At 45.5% G+C, this 19367-nt stretch overlaps 1 protein-coding gene and 1 non-coding gene across 2 annotated transcripts; one reads left to right on the top strand and one right to left on the bottom strand.

Annotated features, from left to right (window-relative positions):
• Window positions 1-1867: 1867 nt before the first annotated feature.
• Window positions 1868-1995, top strand: LOC118649422. The gene has a single exon (XR_004965652.1). It is a non-coding gene; the product is annotated as a small nucleolar RNA SNORA19 (small nucleolar RNA).
• A 10598-nt stretch (window positions 1996-12593) lies between these two features.
• On the bottom strand, window positions 12594-15352 carry UBB (ubiquitin B). The gene is made up of 2 exons (XM_036296278.1): window positions 15196-15352; window positions 12594-13888 (listed from the first exon to the last, which is right to left on the bottom strand). Exon 2 carries the CDS (start codon window positions 13880-13882, stop codon window positions 12737-12739), a length of 1146 nt encoding a protein of 381 aa, XP_036152171.1. The 5' UTR covers window positions 13883-13888; window positions 15196-15352; the 3' UTR covers window positions 12594-12736.
• Window positions 15353-19367: the final 4015 nt, after the last annotated feature.

Below are 19367 nucleotides of genomic sequence, written 5' to 3'. Positions count from 1 at the left end.
CCCTCCCACCCCCCCCACCACCACCAGCAGCTGGGTGCAAGCAGGGAGAAGGCAGATATTGGAGTCATCAGGCCTGGGTTTTTGCCAGGTGACCAGGAGAGGAAACACAGCCAGCTGCTCCCCACCTCACAAGAGAACTCCTCACTGTCATGTTTTCACACTTCGCTCTCCAGAGAGAAGCAGCACGAGGAGGACTCACCCCTAAAATGTCATTCCCTAGGCTGGCTGTTTTGAGGGGGAATGAGTAGGCAACTGCCAGGAGCCAGCCAGGAGCCACCTGTTTTTCTTAGCATCTCCCAAGCACAGGCAGCCTGGATGCCCTGATTTGACGCCAAGTGTGCCTGGAGCAGAGCCCTGAGTCATTGCAGAGGTAGAGGTAGGCACCATGTCCAAGGCAATGGGTGGGGAAGCAAGACTAGAGGCCCACTCCTCCATCTTATCTTCTAGTTCAAAACAGCACGCCCCTCCCACCCAGCAGATGTGCTAACTCAGCATCTTGTTTGACCTTGACTATCATTGTATTTATCACCCACATTATAAGTGTCTGTTTACTTCCCTGTTTCTACCCGAGGATTGAGTATATTTGTCTGGGTAGCCTTAGCGATTGGCACAGGGTAAGAAAGACCACTTTTATTTCACAAATATTTAAGGCTCTAGGGCTTAGAGAACATACTTATTTCCTTAGTGTTAGGTCTGATCAAATAACTGAATCGATGCCCCCTCCCCCGGGAACGGACCTTTAGGCCATTTCACTATGGACATTCCCTTTTGCTGAGACGACACTTGCTGAGACCACATTCCATTATCTCCTCTACGGACCTGCGCAGAGACTTCTCGGCCGAGATAAAGCCATCCAACGCCCTTTAGAAACCGCCAACTCCGTCCCTGGGGGCTGGAGCCATCCAGGCTCAGCCACCTGGCATGCAGACAGTCGAAGATCGAAGATGGAATAAATTCGTAACCCCTCACCACTCTGGCCTCATGCACACGCCCGTTCGTTCCTCCTTTGGCGACCTAACACTTAGGAGATGCTTTGGGCCTGAATTCACACAACGCTTTTTGGCTTCACCTTTTCCGCATGGAAGGGGTGATATTCGCCTATTTCTGGGTGTTCCCCAACCATGCCCCACAGAAAGTTTGGGTTTCCACCCTTTTCTCCCTTACATTCTGTGGTTTGGGGCCACCCAAGAGCCTGTGCAGATGTTGCATTTACTTTGTGGGATGTCTTTAGGCACAGGTCCCTTGAGTCAGTATAAATTTCCATGTTAGACTACCCACTTCAGGCGCTGCTCACCTGAGCCCAGGGCACGGAGCTTGGAGCCAGGATGTAAGGCTCCGGCCTGGAACAGGAGTGCAGAGGCCAGAGCTGAGAGGGAAACTAGTGAACTATTTTAAGTGGCTGCAGTCAGTCTGCAGGGGAGCAGCTACGCAGAGTGAGTCATCAGACATTACTGGAAGCCAGAGGAGCCTCCACCTGCGTTCTGGGGGTTCTGCACAGAGGCGTCTGAGACAGCAGAGGCACCAGCAGCTCAGGGGAGGCTGAGGCCCGAGGAGCAGAGGACGAGACGCTGCTGTGCAGGCTCCTCCCGCCCCCACTTTTGCCCCCTTAACCTCTTCCTTCTTGTCTCTGGAGGCCTCCCTTTGTCTACGCTCCCCTCGTCATGCTTTCAGGGGCCTCAGGGCCTTCTCCTTTCTCTAGGTCTTGGCCGCAGTGGGGGCAAGGAGCCATATTGTTCCAGCAAACTCTGCCAACCTGCTTCCAGGAAAGGCTCAGGGGAGGAGGGGGGTGGGGGGAGGATTACCTAAAAGGCCATCTGAGCTTCTGGCTGCAAAAGAGAGAAGGCCATTTTAGCCTCTAAAGGCTAAAGTGCACATTTCATTGACCTGCTTTCCGGTATACGTGAGCAGTGTTATTTCTTATGTGCCATACAAATGGTTGGAGCTTAATTAGCAGTATAACTAAGTAGTGATGCTGCCAGTCTCCTTCCGACAAACAGTAAAAATAAATAAATAAATACGATTACACGCAGGCCTGACGCTCAGAAAAATAGCTTTCACAGGGGTGGGAGGGACTGGGGTGCTGCTTCACAGGAAACTGAGGCAAGCAGAAGGTGCTGGAAGCTTCCAGCTAACCCGACCAAGTAAGGGGTGAAAGCTTCGTTTGTTGAAAGGTCGCAAGAGCGTATTTAGCCTTAGAAGTAAGTCCTCTGATAAGTCCCAAAGGCCTTTTTCTCCCCCAAATGCTAGTGCATCCCCTTTGCTGGATGCAGTGGTCACTACTTGACACTCTGACTCAGGGTGAACAGAGCAGTTCTGAAAATTGGGAGCGTTACCTGCATTCGCCAAGGCCAGTGTTTGGGAGGTGTGGGCCGCATACTGAGGAAGTGGAGGGCGGGCCCCTGTGCTCTGTCTGCCTGCAGAGCCACTGATCCAGAAATTAGCCCATGTCTCCCATCAGCAAGCTCCCATCCATCTCCGGGTAAGGGGGACCAAGGCGGATGGACGCCTGGCTCTGCTGAGCTTCCCCTTCCATCGGGTTCCTCTGATGTCAGCTGTTGACCTGGAGCCTATTGGATTACTAATCTGTTTCTTATATATATTGTAGAAACTCCTTATACATTAAAGAAATTAGCCCTTATATATGTTGTAAATATTTTTTCCAGTTTGCTATTTATCTTTTGACAAAAATGTGAAAAAATGAATTCATAAGGTGTTGACCAAGAAGTTGCCTACAAATGTGCCATCCATATGGATTAAATAAATTATGATACATACAATAGAATGTTGTGCAGCTCTTTAAATGAAGATTTATAATTATTAACAAATAATATCTATGCATAGTAAGTAGAAAAAGCAGGATATAAAACATTATGTGAGCCCCTTTTTAAAAAATGTACGTTAAAGAAAAATGTATGTTACCAATAGTCACCTCTAGTTGGTAGAAATTCAGGTAATTTATTCAGGTTATTTTATTTTCTTCTTTTTTCCATTCTAGCTTATCTGAATTTTTAAAACATTATGAAGTTGTGTTGTATTGTTTATTTAACAAGATAAAACATACGAATTAAGCTATTTCCATGTAAAAAAAATAAAAGTTGCCCTAGTCAGTTTGGCTCAGTGAATAGAGGTCAGCCTGAAGACCAAAGGGTCCCAGGTTCAATTCCGGTCAAGGGCACATGCCTCAGTTGCAGGCTCCTCCTCGGCTCAGGCCCTAGTCAGGGCTCCTGCAGGAGGCAACCAATCGATGTGTCTCTCTCACATCGATATTTCTCTCTGTCTGTCCCCTCCCTTCCACTCTCTCTGAAGTAAATAAGTAATTAAGTAAGTAAATAAATAAAATAAGCTACTAGTAATTCTAAACAAGGCAAACATATTTAAAAATACAAAAAGAAGCATGGGGTTATATAGTGTTCAGTATGCTTGGCAAAGTATAGTTATGTGATATAAAAGGCATTTGTCAAGGCCACTATTGACACTGGAGTTAAGATAGGCATTACAATAATCCAGCGATTTCCAATGTTTTCCATCTCATGGCACACATAAACTAATTATTAAAATTCTGTGGCACACCAAAAACTATATTATATTTTTTGCTGATCTGACAAAAAATAGATATAATTTTGAATTGTTCATACCGAATGGCTATGTGTTGGCTATTGTCATTTTTTTATTTGACAATCTAAGAGAAAAGAGGTCAGTGCCCTGGACTAAATAATCAGGTATTGTATGTTTTAAAAATTCTTGCAGCACACTAATGTGCCTCTTGCAGCACACCAGTTGAAAATCCATGCATTAATCACTAGATAATTAACGGCTTTAAAGAGTCTCTACCACCCTGGCTGGTTTAGCTCAGTAGATAGAGCATCGGCCTGCAGACTGAAGGGTCCTGAGTTCAATTCTGGTCAAGGGCACATACCCGGGTTGCAGGCTCGATTGGCAGGAGGCAGCCGATCAATGATTCTCATCATTGATGTTTCTCTCTCTCCCTCTCCCTTCCTCTCTAAGGAGAAAATAAAAGAGTATCTGTCATTGGTTTGTTGATCCCTGTGGGGAAGAATGCTATTATGATCTGGGAGTCATGTGGGGGGCATGTTTCTCTTCCTGGAACACTCTTCACCCAGAGGGGTGTAGAAACATTGATGATTTTGTTTCTTAAAAAAATGTGTTGTAGTTATCAACAGCCTTACACTTTTACTTATTTTTTGGACCCAGAAGTAATACAGAAAAAGATTGCCAGATTCCCTTTCAGTTTCAAAACTTCTGTTTTGACAAAAGATACCATAAACAAACAGTGAGATAATAGTCTCAAAGACACTATTTATCACAATTATAAAAGATAAGTTATTACTTTTTAAAAAATATAAAGAGGTCCTACAAATTAATAATAAAAAGGGCAAAGGTGTGAAAAGGTAATTCTCAATACAAATTAATGTAAAAAAACACAAATAGTGCTTAATCTCATAAGGTTAATCAGAAACATGCAAATTAAAACAATAAGGTGTCCCCTGGCCAGGTACTCAGTTGGTTAGAGCATCATTCCAATATGCCAAGGTTGTGGGTTCCATCCTCGGTCAGGACACATACAAGAATCAACCAATCCTATATAATAAAGAGCTAATATGCAAATGGTCATCACATCCTCATGCCCTTGCTCCAGAACTGCTCAGACACAACACTGGGGAGAGAGGAATGAGGACCACCCAGGCTGTGGCCCAGGAGAGGGACAAGCCGCATGCCCTGCGGTTCTGGGCACCAGCGGCTGCACCTGCGCCTGTGGTCCAGCCTGGGAGAGGGACAAGCCGCACGCCCCGTGGTCCTGGGATTGGAGAGGGTGCAGGCCGGGCTGAGGACCCCCACCCCTGTGCATGAATTTCGTGCATTGGGCCTCTAGTGAATAAATAAGTGGAACAACAAATCAATCTCTCTCCTTCCCTCCCTCCCTCCCTCCTTCCCTTCTTCCTTCTCTCCTTCTCTCCGTCCCTAAAATTAATCTTTAAAAAAAATTTTGCTCTTCAAATTATCCAAAATTGAAATGATTCATAATGTATGTTAATGAGGGTATGAAAGGCTAGGTACTCTTAGGCCATACTGATGGAAATTTATGTTGGCGTAGTTTTAAAAAAATTATTGTAGTATAAGGTACATAATATAAAATTTACCATTTTAACTTTTGTTGGTGTTAATCCTCACCCAAGGATATTTTTTTCATTGATTTTTAAAGAGAGGAAGGGAGGGAGGGAAGATCAGAGAGAGAGAGAAAGAGATAGAGAGAGAGAAACATCAATGTGAGAGACATCAATTTGTTGCCTCTTGCATGTGCTCCTACTGGGGCCAGGAATCGAACCTGCAACCCAGGTACCTGCCCTTGACCTGAATCGAACCCACAACCCTTGGTGCATGGGCTGATGCTCTAAACACTGAAAAACACTGGCAAGAGCCATTTTAAACCTTTTTAAGTGTACAGTTCAGTGTCATTAGGACATTCACATTGTAATGTAATCATCACTGCTATAATCTCCAGAACTTTTCCATCATCCCAAACTAAAACTCCATATGTATTAAACACCAACTTCCTATTCCCCCTCCCCTAGACTCTGGCAACTCCATCCCACTTTCTGTCTCTACAAATTTGATTATTCTCTATACTTAATATAAGTGAAATCATACAGTATTTGTCCTTTTGTGAGTTGCTTATTCCACTTAGCATCATATCTCCCAGGTTCATCCATGTTGTAGCATGTGTCAGAATTTCCTTTCTTTTTAAAGCTGAATAATATTCCACTGTGTGTGGTACAATCTTTTTGAAAGGCAATTTTGTAGTAATCAAATTGTAAAATTCCATATTCTTTGATACAGCAATAAGAGAATTTACAAGGATGTTACAGCATTATTTTAACAGTGAAAATTTAAAACATTCTACCTATCCATCAGCAAGATAGGTAAAGTGTGAGATATCTGTACTATGAAATACAGGGTGGGGGAAAAAAAAAGTAGGTTTACAGTTGTGAGACAGTTTGCCCTGAAAGAGGCCTGGAACCATGTGCAATCCACAGTGCTAGACAGGGAGATGGGAGAGGTCATGCCTGGAACAGTGTTTCTCAACATGTGAGGGACATTCACAGAAAAGGTTAAATAAAAAGTGAAATTGAGAAACACTGGGTTAGCCGGGCCAGCGTGGCTCAGTAGCTCACCTATGAACCAGGAGGCCACGGTTTGATTCCTGGTCAGGGCACATGCCCTGGTTGTGGGCTCCACCCCCAGTGTGGAATGAGGGGAAGCAGCCGATCAATGATTCTCTCTCATCATTGGTGTTTCCATCTCTCTTTCCCTCTCCCTTTCTTTCTGAAATCAATAAAAATATGTTAAAAAATAAAAGAAGAAGAAAGAAAAACAGTGCGTTAAACAACATTAAACAAAATCTTTTAAGGCAAAACTTCTTGGAGCCTTGAATATAGTAGTGCATATCATAAGTCCCCAGGAGGGAGGTAATAGCTTCCTGAGCCCTTGTGACCACAACATCCTTTTTACAGTGGTTATGTTTGGAGGACAAAGTTTGGGACACATTGATGTTAGAAATTTCTGAAAGTAAAGGTATTCCTTAAGAGGAGTTGTGGTAGGCGTTGTGTGGTCAGACAAGTAGGTTCTAGAACAAATTATAGGGGTTGGCTGATACCTACTAGATGAGAAGCAAACTTTACCACTCAATTTCTGACAACAACAACAAAATAATAATAATTACCTTAAAAAGGGGGGGGGGGAGGACACTAAAGTTAGAATGGAATCAAGAAAGTATGAAAAAAGTAAAATCCCAAAACTTACTTCCCTGTTACTATTGTTGCACTGAGTGCAATATACTTTCCCAGAAATCAGCATGTCTTAGCTTGGAGTCCGCTGAGCCTAATTAAAAGGGAGCCATGACTTGCCCTTTCAGATTATTTAAGGAATGAGCAAAGTGTAATTAAAATGAAGGCTCTTGAGGTTCAGGAAGTCTCATGAGATGTAGTTTCCGGAGGCCCTGGGAGATGCAGAGAGAATGAATCAGAGCCTTGTGCATAATAAATCAGGAACTCGACCCAATTTGGGAGCATAATCTGACTTCAGGATAGAAGTACTTTGCTGCCTCTTGGACAGGGATGCATGTTGTGAACAATACTGAGGGTATGTTGCAAATGACTTCAGGCCTCCTGGAAGCCTGCGGGTTGCACATAAGAAAATATCTAGAATATAGTTTAAATACATCTCCCTAAACCCTCTTATCTTCCTCAAGGAACCAATGTTAAACAGGGGCCACTCTTTTGTGTGCTCATGGTTACAAGCCAGTAAGTGGAGCCAGATTTAAACTCAAGTAGTCGTGTCTCCAGAGCCACACTCCGAATCATTTTATTATACTGCAACACTTTTATACAGAGGGTGTATAATCTTTTAAATTGAATGGACTTCATAATTTATGTATAATTCACTGTACTGTTCTCATTTATTTTTTCATTTCACTAAGAACTAGCAAAAACTCTATCTTGGAGTGGCATCAAGCTACCGGGTCTTGCTTTCAGCATGCCAAGCAAGCATTCTTTTAACACAACTTAGCACACCGGCACCTTTCAGGAAAGTTCATAAAAAAATAGCTGCCTAGCCGAAACCGGTTTGGCTCAGTGGATAGAGCGTCGGCCTGCGGACTGAAGGGTCCCGGGTTCGATTCCGGTCAAGGGCATGTGCCTGGGTTGCGGGCATATCCCCAGTAGGAGATGTGCAGGAGGCAGCTGATCGATGTTTCTCTCTCATCGATGTTTCTAGCTCTCTATCTCTCTTCCTTCCTCTCTGTAAAAAATCAATAAAATATATTAAAAAAAAAAATAGCTGCCTCGAACAGACTGTCAAACTACAGCAGGAAGGCCGGGGAGGGTGGGGGCGGGGGGCAGGAGAGGGGGGATAAGAGATCAACCGAAGGACTTGTATGCATGCATATAAGCATAACCAATGGACATAAGACACTGGGGGGTAGGGGAGGCCAGGGGATTATCAAGGGCGAGGGAAAAAAAATAGAACATATTAATGAATTCCTAAGTAGAAGGTAGACAATGAAGATTATAATTGGGGATGGTTGAGACACAGGGAGAGCCTTTTCCTTGCTCAAATTTCAATTGTGTGTAGGGTGAATTGGCTAAGACCCATTAATACCTTTGGGGATTCCTATGGAAGAGATCCCAAGGCTTAAGAGACAGGAACAGCTGAAACCCTTTTTCACAAGACCCATTAGCACAGTGGTTCTCAACCTTGGCTGCACATTGGAATCACCTGGGAATCTTTTTAAAATCCTGATTTCTGGGCCTCAGCCTCCAGAAATTCTGTTTCTTTGTTATGAGGTGAGGCCACAACATTAGTAAACAAAGAAACAGAATTTCCAGAGGATGTGCAGCCAAGGTTGAGAACCACTGCATTAGCATGTCAAGTAGTAGTGAAAATTTGGTAGAAATCACAATTTGTGCAAGTCCTATTTGCCCAAACCAAATGCTATTCAGTGAAATGCATTTATTCTCTATATTTTTATTTATATACTAGAGGCCCAGTGCAGGGGTGGGGTGTCCTCAGCCTGGCCTGCATCCTCCCAAATCCGGGACCCCCTTGGAGGATGTCCGACTGCCGGTTTAGGCCCCCAACTGCCCTCCACTGCCAGTCTGATCTCACCCCTAACTGCCTCTCCTCAGCCCCCACCACCATGGCTTTGTCCAGAAGGGAATAGGACGTCCAGAAAATGGCAGGTTGACCTGGTCTAATTAGCATATTACCCTTTTATTAGTATAGATTTTTTGTTAATCCTCATGTGAGGATCCTTTTTTCCATTGTTTTTTAGAGTGGGAGAGGGAGGGAAGGGGAAGGGAGACACATCCGTTTGCTGCCTCCAGCACACACCTGTTACAGGGCCGGGATTAAACTTGCCATCCAGGTATGTGTCCTTGACCAGAAACCGAAGCTGAGACCCTTCAGTGTGTGTGTGTGTATGTTTAATGTATATGTATTTGATTTCAGAGGATAGAAACATCAATGAGAATCATTGATCAGCTGCCTCCTCCCGCCGCCCCCCCCCCCCCCCCATTTACCTCACACCAGGAATCGAGCCCGAAACCCAGGCACATGCCCTGAACTGTGACCTCCTGGTTCATGGGTCAATGCTCAACCACTTATTTTTATTTTGGAAACATCGATCTGTTGTTCCATTCATGTATTCATTGATTCTTGTATGTGACCAGGAATCAAACCGGAAACCTTGGTATATATGCTATAATCAACTGAGCTGCCCAGCCAGGGCCTATTTTTCAAGTTTATTAATCAAGGCTTTTATTAGTGTTAACAAAAAATGTGAAAAAGACCATTTTTTTATTATTATTTTTAATATATTTTATTGATTTTTTTACAGAGAGGGAGAGAGTTAGAAACATTGAAGAGAGAGAAACATCGATCAGCTGCCTCCTGCACATCTCCTACTGGGGATGTGCCCGCAACCCAGGTACATGCCCTTGACCGGAATCGAACCTGGGACCCTTCAGTCCGCAGGCCGACGCTCTATCCACTGAGCCAAACCATTTTTTTAAACATGAACCTTTAGAAGAAGAAACAATGTGATAGGGAAACATCAATCCATTGCCTTCTGTACATATCCTGACTGGGAACTAAGCGAACCTGTGACCTTTCAGTGTAAGGGACAATGGGTCAGCCACACCAGCCAGGGGAAGAACAATCTTTAAAAATCCAGCTTTAGCCCTAACCAGTTTGGCTCAGTGGATAGAGCGTCGGCCTGCGGACTCAAGGGTCCCAGGTTCGATTCCGGTCAAGGGCATGTACGTTGGTTGCTGGCACATCAACAGTGGGGTGTGCAGGAGGCAGCTGATCGGTGTCTCTCTCTCATCGATGTTTCTGACTCTCTATCCCTCTCCCTTCCTCTCTGTAAAAAATCAATATAAAAAAGAATAGAAAAAAATCCAGCTTTAGCCCTGACCAGTTTGGCTCAATGGCTAGAGCAGCCGTGGGCAAACTACAGCCCGCGGGCCGGATCCGGCCCGTTTGAAATGAATAAAACTAAAAAAAAAAAAAAAAAAAAAAAGACCATACCCTTTTATGTAATGTTTACTTTGAATTTATATTAGCTCACACAAACACTCCATCCATGCTTTTGTTCCAGCCCGCCGGTCCAGTTTAAGAACCCATTGTGCCCCTGAGTCAAAAAGTTTGCCCACCCCTGGGCTAGAGCGTCAGCCTGTGGACTGAAGTCCCAGGTTCTATGGTCAAGGGCATGTACCTTGGTTGCATCCCTAGTAGGGGGTGTGCAGGAGGCAGCTGATCGATGTCTCTCTCATGGATGTTTCTCTCTATCCCTCTCCCTCCCTCTCTGTAAAAAAATAAAATATAAAAAACCCCCAAAACCCAGCTTTACTATCCAAAGGTCTGTTTTTCCAATTATTTTATTGCATATTCAGCAAAAAACCTGCTTAATAAAAGCACTAGTTTGGGCATTCTGAAGGGGAAGAAACCCAATGTAATTTCATGGACTTCATGAGCTGTCTTGAGTTGACAGGACACTTATTGGATTCCAATCCTTGGTTCCCCCCTAACAGGAACTAAGCATTCAGCAAGTTAACCAACTGTGTAATGATCAATGGGACTAGAGGTCAACTTCCTCAAATCTAAGAAAGGTGTTTTTTATTTTTTTTTTATTTTTAAATATATTTTATTGATTTTTTACAGAGAGGAAGGGAGAGGGATAGAGTTGGAAACATCGATGAGAGAGAAACATCAATCAGCTGCCTCCTGCACACCCCCTACTGGGGATGTGCCCGCAACCAAGGTACATGCCCTTGACCGGAATCGAACCTGGGACCCTTGAGTCTGCAGGCCGACGCTCTATCCACTGAGCCAAACCTGCCAGGGCAGGAAGGTGTTTTTTAAAAAAAAGTTCTGCCCTAGCTGTTTGGCTCAATGGACAGAGCACTGACCTGCAGACCAAAGGGCCCCAGGTTTGATTCCGGTCAAGGGCGTGTGTGTGTGTGTGTGTGTGTGTGTGTGTGTGTGTAGTGTGTGTGTGTGTGTGTGTAGTGTGTGGTGTGTGTGGAGGGGGGGGTGCTTGTGGCTCAATCCCCAGTAGGGGGCATGCAGGAGGCAGCTAATCAATGATTCTCTCATCATTCATGTTTCTCTCCCCCTTCCTCTCCGAAATCAACAAAAATGTCTTTTTAAGAGGGATAGAAACATCAATGGGAGAGACACTGATCAGCTGCCTCTTGCAACCTGGGTATGTGCCCTGGCAGGGAACTAAACCCGGTTCCTATTGATTCATGAGTTGATGCTCAACCAGTGAGCCACATCAGCCAGGCTGGCAGGCTTTTTTTAAAGGCTTGATTTTATCATTACCACTCCCAAGGGTTTGATATATAAGTGCTATCTCCAGTGTTAAGAAACCCAGAGTTAAGTACTCCAAAATTTTTATGCTCAAAATGTTTGTTGCTAAGGTAGAATTCCTAAAATTAAGCCCCAAGTCATTCTGAGGTACACCTGGACTACCAAGGTGTATTTCTAGGCCTGATGCTTGGCTTTGTGTATTTCAACAATGCACCTCTGGACACCTCCCCATCACCCACACACACACCAATTTTGTTCCAAGTTGAGAAACCACCATATCACTGGTTACACTACAGGAAATTGTAAAGGGGAAAGAGGCTGAGAACCTAAAAAAGCACTGTAAGAATCCAAAGATTCTTATTCCCTCAAAATACTCTTTCCGGCCCTAACCAGTTTGGCTCAGTGGATAGAGTCGTCCTGCGGACTGAAGGGTCCCAGGATGATTCCAGTCAAGGGCACATACCTTGATTGTAAGCACATCCCCAGTAGGGAGTGTGCAGGAGGCATCTGATGTGGATGTCTCGCTCTCATAGATGTTTCTCTCTATCCCTTTCCCTTCCTCTCTGTAAAAAATCAATGAAATGTATTTTAAAAAATTCTCTTCTTGGTATGAGAAATATACTGCCTAGTGTTATTGGTATGGCAGCGTAAGAACTGCTTGCGTTAGCTTTAGATAAGAATGAAGACTTTTATCAAGTCCCAAATTAGAAAATTTCATTTGCTGTTGCAATCTTACCTTTCTCCTTATAATAATGTAGAGCTGTCATTAAGATTTATTGTTGTTAGGACCCACCTTCATTTGCTGCCTAAAACACCAGTGTCTGCAAGTGGCCTTAGATCAGAACCTTTTTAACTTAAGTTCTTTCATGCAATGTTTCTCATCAGCCAGCCCTTCTTTCAAATTTAAGGGCTCCACTTGATTCTTGGCTCTTGACTTCACATATGACAGACAGGATTAGGTTTCCATTTCACTACCTGAAGCAACTGAGTGCAATACACTACTGAGCAAGAAAAACACACACCAGTTAACTGGTAATTTAAGACTGAGACCAAGTTCCTATACCTTGGCACACCCTATGCTTACCAAAGTCCTGACTTAATTTTGGTCACTGACAATCTCAAAATTAAATCCCTTCCTTAAACACCATTTTAACCAGTTAGGAATCCCCACATCACTACATAATTTCATGACGACAGACACCAAATATGCTACCATGCAACAAAACTTTTATTAACATTTTGAACAGATTCAGTTATTACTGAACTGGTAATTTCTAAACTTAAATTGGGGCAAATGGCTAGAATGCAGTAGTGCCATCACTGGCACTATGAATGCAAAACTGAAGAATTAACAGCCACCCCTCAGACGGAGGACCAGGTGCAGGGTGGACTCTTTCTGGATGTTGTAATCAGAAAGAGTGCGGCCATCTTCCAGCTGCTTGCCTGCAAAGATGAGCCTCTGCTGGTCGGGAGGGATGCCTTCCTTATCCTGGATCTTGGCCTTCACATTCTCAATGGTATCACTGGGCTCCACCTCCAGGGTGATGGTCTTGCCGGTCAGGGTCTTCACGAAGATCTGCATACCACCCCTCAGACGCAGGACCAGGTGCAGGGTGGACTCTTTCTGGATGTTGTAATCAGAAAGAGTGCGGCCATCTTCCAGCTGCTTGCCTGCAAAGATGAGCCTCTGCTGGTCGGGAGGGATGCCTTCCTTATCCTGGATCTTGGCCTTCACATTCTCAATGGTATCACTGGGCTCCACCTCCAGGGTGATGGTCTTGCCGGTCAGGGTCTTCACAAAGATCTGCATACCACCCCTCAGGCGCAGGACCAGGTGCAGGGTAGACTCTTTCTGGATGTTGTAATCAGAAAGAGTGCGGCCATCTTCCAGCTGCTTGCCTGCAAAGATGAGCCTCTGCTGGTCGGGAGGGATGCCTTCCTTATCCTGGATCTTGGCCTTCACATTCTCAATGGTATCACTGGGCTCCACCTCCAGGGTGATGGTCTTGCCGGTCAGGGTCTTCACGAAGATCTGCATACCACCCCTCAGACGCAGGACCAGGTGCAGGGTAGACTCTTTCTGGATGTTGTAATCAGAAAGAGTGCGGCCATCTTCCAGCTGCTTGCCTGCAAAGATGAGCCTCTGCTGGTCGGGAGGGATGCCTTCCTTATCCTGGATCTTGGCCTTCACATTCTCAATGGTATCACTGGGCTCCACCTCCAGGGTGATGGTCTTGCCGGTCAGGGTCTTCACGAAGATCTGCATACCACCCCTCAGACGCAGGACCAGGTGCAGGGTGGACTCTTTCTGGATGTTGTAATCAGAAAGAGTGCGGCCATCTTCCAGCTGCTTGCCTGCAAAGATGAGCCTCTGCTGGTCAGGGGGGATGCCTTCCTTATCCTGGATCTTGGCTTTAACATTCTCAATGGTGTCACTGGGCTCCACCTCCAGGGTGATGGTCTTGCCGGTCAGGGTCTTCACGAAGATTTGCATTTTGACCTAGAGTTCAAAAAGCAGAAGTTAGTATATTATTTCAGGATCTTTACATTTATTACTTTTATATCTAATCAATTCTTCAAAACTTAACTCTTCTTCCAAATGCTTTAAACCATCTACATCTCTCACAAACCTCCAATTTTTATAAAACTAGACAAGTTAATCAACCCAACATTCCTTAAAAAAAAAAAAAAATTTAACCCTGCCCTGGCCGGTTTGGCTCAGTGGTTACTGTTGGCCTCTGCACCGAAGGGAGGATTCCTGGTTAGGATACACTGATCTCCCCCCTCCTTCCACGCTCTCTGAAAAACACTAGGAAAAATATCCTTGAGTGAGCATTAACCACAAAAAAGATTTTGTGGCACAGTGAAAAAAAAAAAATTTTTTTTTTTTTGAGTGTGGAAGGGCGGGAGAAGAGACAGAACATCTGAGACAGACACATCTATCTGTTGCCTCCCGCCCCGCGCCCCAATCCGGCAGGGATCCACTCTGCAACAGAGGTTCTTGCTCTAGTCCCTTTGACCAGATTGGAACCCGAGACCCTTCAGTCCGCAGGCGGACGTTCTAACCACCGGCTAGGGCAATTATTTCCTTTTAAAAGGCCAAAAAAAAAAAATTAATCATTACCCAATTGTGTATTTTTTGTTGAGTTTTAGAGAGAAAGGAAGGTGGGGGAGAGTAAAGCAGAGAAACAGCCATTCGAACCCCTGGGCTCGAGCCCACCATCCTTTTTTGGTGTACGGGGTTCCCAATCACCCGAATCACCCGGCCAGGGCTAAATACGAAATTTTAATTTAGTCAAGGCTTCAACTTATACTGTAGTATCGAAAGTGCTTTGTAAATTTACCATCCAGAGCTTTCTTCCTTTAACCCCAGAATTTCCCCAAAACTTAAGCATAGCACCTAAAATAAAATTTTAAAAAAACCCACAGGACACGGAAAATAAAAATTCCCTTTTAAACGGAGCTGGTAAGCGACATCTGTGTTGCGATTCGAAATGAAAAGGTTTCCAGAAGTCACACTACCTTTTTTCCGCCTTCCCCCTCTGAAACAGACACGATGGAACCGCCATCGGTTAAGCGTCTGTTGGCCCCTCTCCGCGCGCGCCAACTGCCCCCGCTCCCTTCACGTAAACAAGGCCCACCTTCCGGAAAGGCCCGGCGACGCGACGCCGCGTCAGCTCCTCCCCTCCCCCCACCAAGGCGCACCCAGCCCAAGACCCGGCCAGTTTCCTCTCACTTCAGTCCCCTCAGCACCGCCCTCCCTCCAACCCCGGCCCCCGCCAGGTCTCGAAGGCTGCGGGCCAGTACCTGTTAGCGAGTGCGAAAATACCGCAAGTCCAAACCCGTCGAGTCTCCTCAACAACGACACAGCCCCTACAACGTCTGGCGCGTCTGCAAGTTCCGGCTAGGCGGAGCTGAAATTTATGCAACGTCTGTTGTGGGCTAATCACTCCTACGTAGCCGCCGTGTCCGTGCGCCACTGAAAATAGTTCTCTCGGCCGCACCTCCCGCGACGCAGTTAGATCCTTCCAAGTAAGCCCCAAACTCCTCAGAATCTGGAAAAGGGGCCCTAAAAATTCTTTTCCTCTCTATTCCAGGCTGTCCTTCTCCTCCTTTAGGAAAAAGTAGTAAAGTTATCAGGCGGATGAATTCAAGTTGAGGGAACCGTCCTCGAAAGCTCTGGAAACTTCCTTGCGGCGCCGGCGCTGATTGGTGAGGTGGGTGAAGACGAGGCCGGCGGTGATTGGTTGCGGGCTGGGCGCTCCGCTGTTGCTGGGCTCCGGGCAGGGAGAGCCGACGTTGCTAAGTGACTGAGTGCGCGTGCGCCGCAGAGGCGCGCCTCTGGGACGGCAGGGCGTTTCCGGTTGGAGATGGGGGAGGGGTACCAGACCTGAAAACGGCGCGTTGCGGTCTTACGGCCAGGGAGCAGGGGCCTCCGCGGAGGCTTTTCCGGGAAGGCCGCCCCATCTGGCCCGGAAGTCTCGGGAGCCGGGCGGGGGCCGTGTCCGCTGTGAAGCGCAAGCCCACCGCCCGAGGCCTGAGGAACCCGCGCTCGCACGCTGGCGACTTATTGTTGCTCTTGCTTGTGGAGCTTTCCTCGCGCCTCTTTACAGTCGGTGCCTTTGTTGCCGGCCCCTCACCGCCGCCAGGGGTTCCCGGACCGCCCCTGCCTCAGTGGGAGGGGGCCGCCCCGGGCGCCATCCTTGCCTTCGCATATAAGTGAATCTATGGGAGAGGCCTTGATGCGTTGTGAGAAGCTAGTTTATTAAAGCTGCACCTTCACTGAAAAAGCAAGTCAAGCAAACTGTGCGTCCGGCTTGAGGCACAGACGGGGGAGGTGCTGCACGCCCTCCGGTCTGTGGCCTCGGCCGCCTCCGCTGGCGTCGGGTGCGGGTGGTTCTCGGGCCCCTGTGCCGCCTGCGTGGCCTTCCCGGAACTCCACCTTCACCGCTGGCCCCCCGCTTAGGGGTGAAACTGCCCCTCCCCTCCCCCTCCCTCTCTGCGTTCTCTCATTGGGGTTTATTTTATTTTATATATTTTATATATTTTATTGATTTTTTACAGAGAGGAAGGGAGAGAGATAGTTAGAAACATCGATGAGAGAGAAACATCCATCAGCTGCCTCCTGCACACCTCCTACTGGGGATGTGCCCGCAAACATTGGGGTTTTTTTAATCGTTTCTCTAGTGTTGGGGAGATAATGGCTTGTTCGTTACAAGCTGGCTGCGCATGGCCCCATTGTTTGGCTTGTTTTCGCTTTCCCGTGAGTTCCCCTGTCCCCCGGCCCTGGAGCCGTCACACGTTCGTCACACTTTACTCTGCTCCGTCCTCACGAAGTTCGTGCCGCGTCTGTGGAGGAGACCCCCTGAGGGGCGCCCTCGGCGGGACCCCGCACCCCCCACCCCTCCCCCCGCACCCCTCCCCCGCCGTCCTGGTCCCTCCCGGCCGTTTCCCTACACGTCGGTGGGGAACAGGAAAGGCAGGTTAGGGGTCCGAAAACCCTCCTCAGGGACCGGGAATCCGTGCACCAGGAAGTGACGAATGTTTCCGCCATTAATGTGCTGCTTGTGCGAGTGGCACTGAAGGGGGTGGACCCGCAGGACCGGCTGGCGCGCTGCGCCCCGGGCGTGGGCGCTGGTCGGAGAGACGGTCGCCGGGGGAACGGGCGGGCGGGGTTGTGGGGCTCCGGTGCCTGAGTCATAAGGGGGGGAGGGTGAATACACCTGCAGAGGGTCCTGCGGTACCGACCTTCCCGGGTGAACACCATTAGCGGGGTGTCCCTTAGAAAAGGTCGTTCGAGCACAACATTTCTAAGCACAACCTTAGGAAACGAGGTCAGTAGGGACAGGTGTAGGAGTTAACACCTAGACACTTTAAATTAAATTCACTAACTCTTGGTAAGGGCTACTTATTTTAATAACCAGGAGATGGGAATGAAATGTCTGTAAGATAATGTTGGGCCAGGAGGTAGTTGATAAAATGTTTATGTTGCAAAGCATGAATTTTCATGTTTGTAAACCCAGCCGTGAGTCAGCTTGTCTCCAGCTCGCAGCTTCTCCTGAGTCATGCTTGCTGACTCGGAGTGGCCTGGGTGGAGAGTCATGGTGGGTAACGATGATTTTGCCGGGAGCTCTAGCCGTTGCCAGAAGTTAGTCATACAGCTGCCTGCTTTGATATTTTGCCAAAGTGGGTCACTTGGTAACCTCAACAGAACAGAAATGTTTTCAGAAGGAAGACATGTGCTGTCCAAGAGCAGTTTTTTGTGGTATGTTTAAAAAAATGAAACTTTTAGTAATATCATTTCTGGTGATAAATTGTGAAAGGTAATTTGTTAACGAATTAAAGACTACAACACAAAGTTCAGGAATTTGGTAATCTTGCACAATATTTGGCACTGTGCTCAAATGTTTGTTCAGTGAAGTACAATTTTCCCTTTTATTCAACTGGAAAAAGACACACAACTTTATGACAGCCTTAGGTCCTAAAGAACAAAGCAAAAAGACAGTGCTTAATCTCAGTTGGCAAATAGTTTTTGCCTAGGCAGCTCCTTAGAAAGGAACAAAGGAATTGATTCTGAGATTCTGAATGGCTTTACTTGACTAGATGTTTTTAAATAAAAATCTGAGAAAAATGTGGTTCTAGTTAAAATTCCCAATTGTCTTGACATTATCAGTTGATATTTAATATATGGAGTTAGTTTGTGGTTTGTCATTTCCTCATTTGTCTATTTATCTCAACAGAATTATGAGACTAATTCCTAATTTATTACCAGTGAATTAGAAACTTTAATTTTGAATGCCCAAAATGAAAACAGAGCAAAATTCTGTATTGTCATTATACTGGGCCTCAAAATTATAGAAATCTGTCCATTTAAAAGTAGCTACTTAAAAATGTTTTATTATGAAATATTACAAACATATATAAATGGAAGTTGGAGATATAACAAACACCTTAAAACCACCACCCAACTTTATTAAGGCTTAACATTTTGCTGTTTTGCTTCAGCTTAAAAATTTTTTAGTGTAGTAAAAAATACAATATAAAACTTAATCATCTTACCAGTTTTAAGTGTACAGTTCAGTATGTGTTAACTATAGTCACATTGTTGACCCCTGGACCTTTTTTATCTTGTAAAACTAAAACTCTATACCACTAAACTACAACTCCCCATCTGTCCCTCCCCGCAGCCCCTGATAATCACCATTCTACTTTCTGTTTTTGTGATTTTAAGTATTTTAAATACTTTGTATAAGTGGAATCATACAGTATCTTTTTTTTCTGTGACTGGCTTATTTCACTTAGCCTAGTATCTTCAAAGTTCATCCATACATTTGACAAAATTTCCCTCTTTTTAAAGGCTAATATTGCGTGCGTGTGTGTGTGTGTGTGTGTGTGTGTGTGTGTGTGTGTGTATGACATGTTGTGTTATCTATTCATCTGTCTATAGATATTTGGGTTGTTTCCACTCTTGGCTATTGTCAAATGTTGCAATGAACATGGGTGTGCAAATATCTCTTTAAGATTCTGCTTTCCATTCTTTTGGATATAAACTCAGAAGTGGGATTAATTCTATTTTCAGTCTTTTAGGAGCCTCCATACTGTTTTACATAGCCAACAGCAATGCACAAAGTGTTCCAGTTCGCCACATCCTCACCAACATTTGTTACTTTCTGTTTTTTTTAAGTATTAAATTTTTTTTATTGATTTTAGAGAGAGAGAAGAAAGGGGGCAGGGAGAGAGAGAGAGAGAGAGAGAAACATCAATGTGTTGTTCCACTTATTTATGCATTCATTGGAGTCTTGTGTGTGTCCTGACCTTGGCATATTGGAACGACACTCTAACCAACTGAGCTACCTGGCCAGTGTCTACTTTCTGATTTTTTTTTTTTTTTATAGTGGCCATCTTAAGAGTGTGGAGCAAGCATGTCAGACTCATGGCCCATGGCTGCATGCCTTGTTTTAGGCTATGCCCTCATCTTA

The sequence above is a fragment of the Myotis myotis genome, unplaced genomic scaffold (genome assembly GCF_014108235.1).
Source record: "Myotis myotis isolate mMyoMyo1 unplaced genomic scaffold, mMyoMyo1.p scaffold_m19_p_29, whole genome shotgun sequence".
Taxonomy (NCBI): Eukaryota; Metazoa; Chordata; class Mammalia; order Chiroptera; family Vespertilionidae; genus Myotis; species Myotis myotis.
The sequence above is the reverse complement of the archived record's forward strand: the minus strand, read 5'-3'. Positions and strand labels throughout refer to the sequence as shown.

Coding starts and splice junctions, on each gene's coding strand:
- UBB (XM_036296278.1), bottom strand. CDS start 13,882: ATGCAAATCTTCGTGAAGACCCTGACCGGCAAGACCATCACCCTGGAG.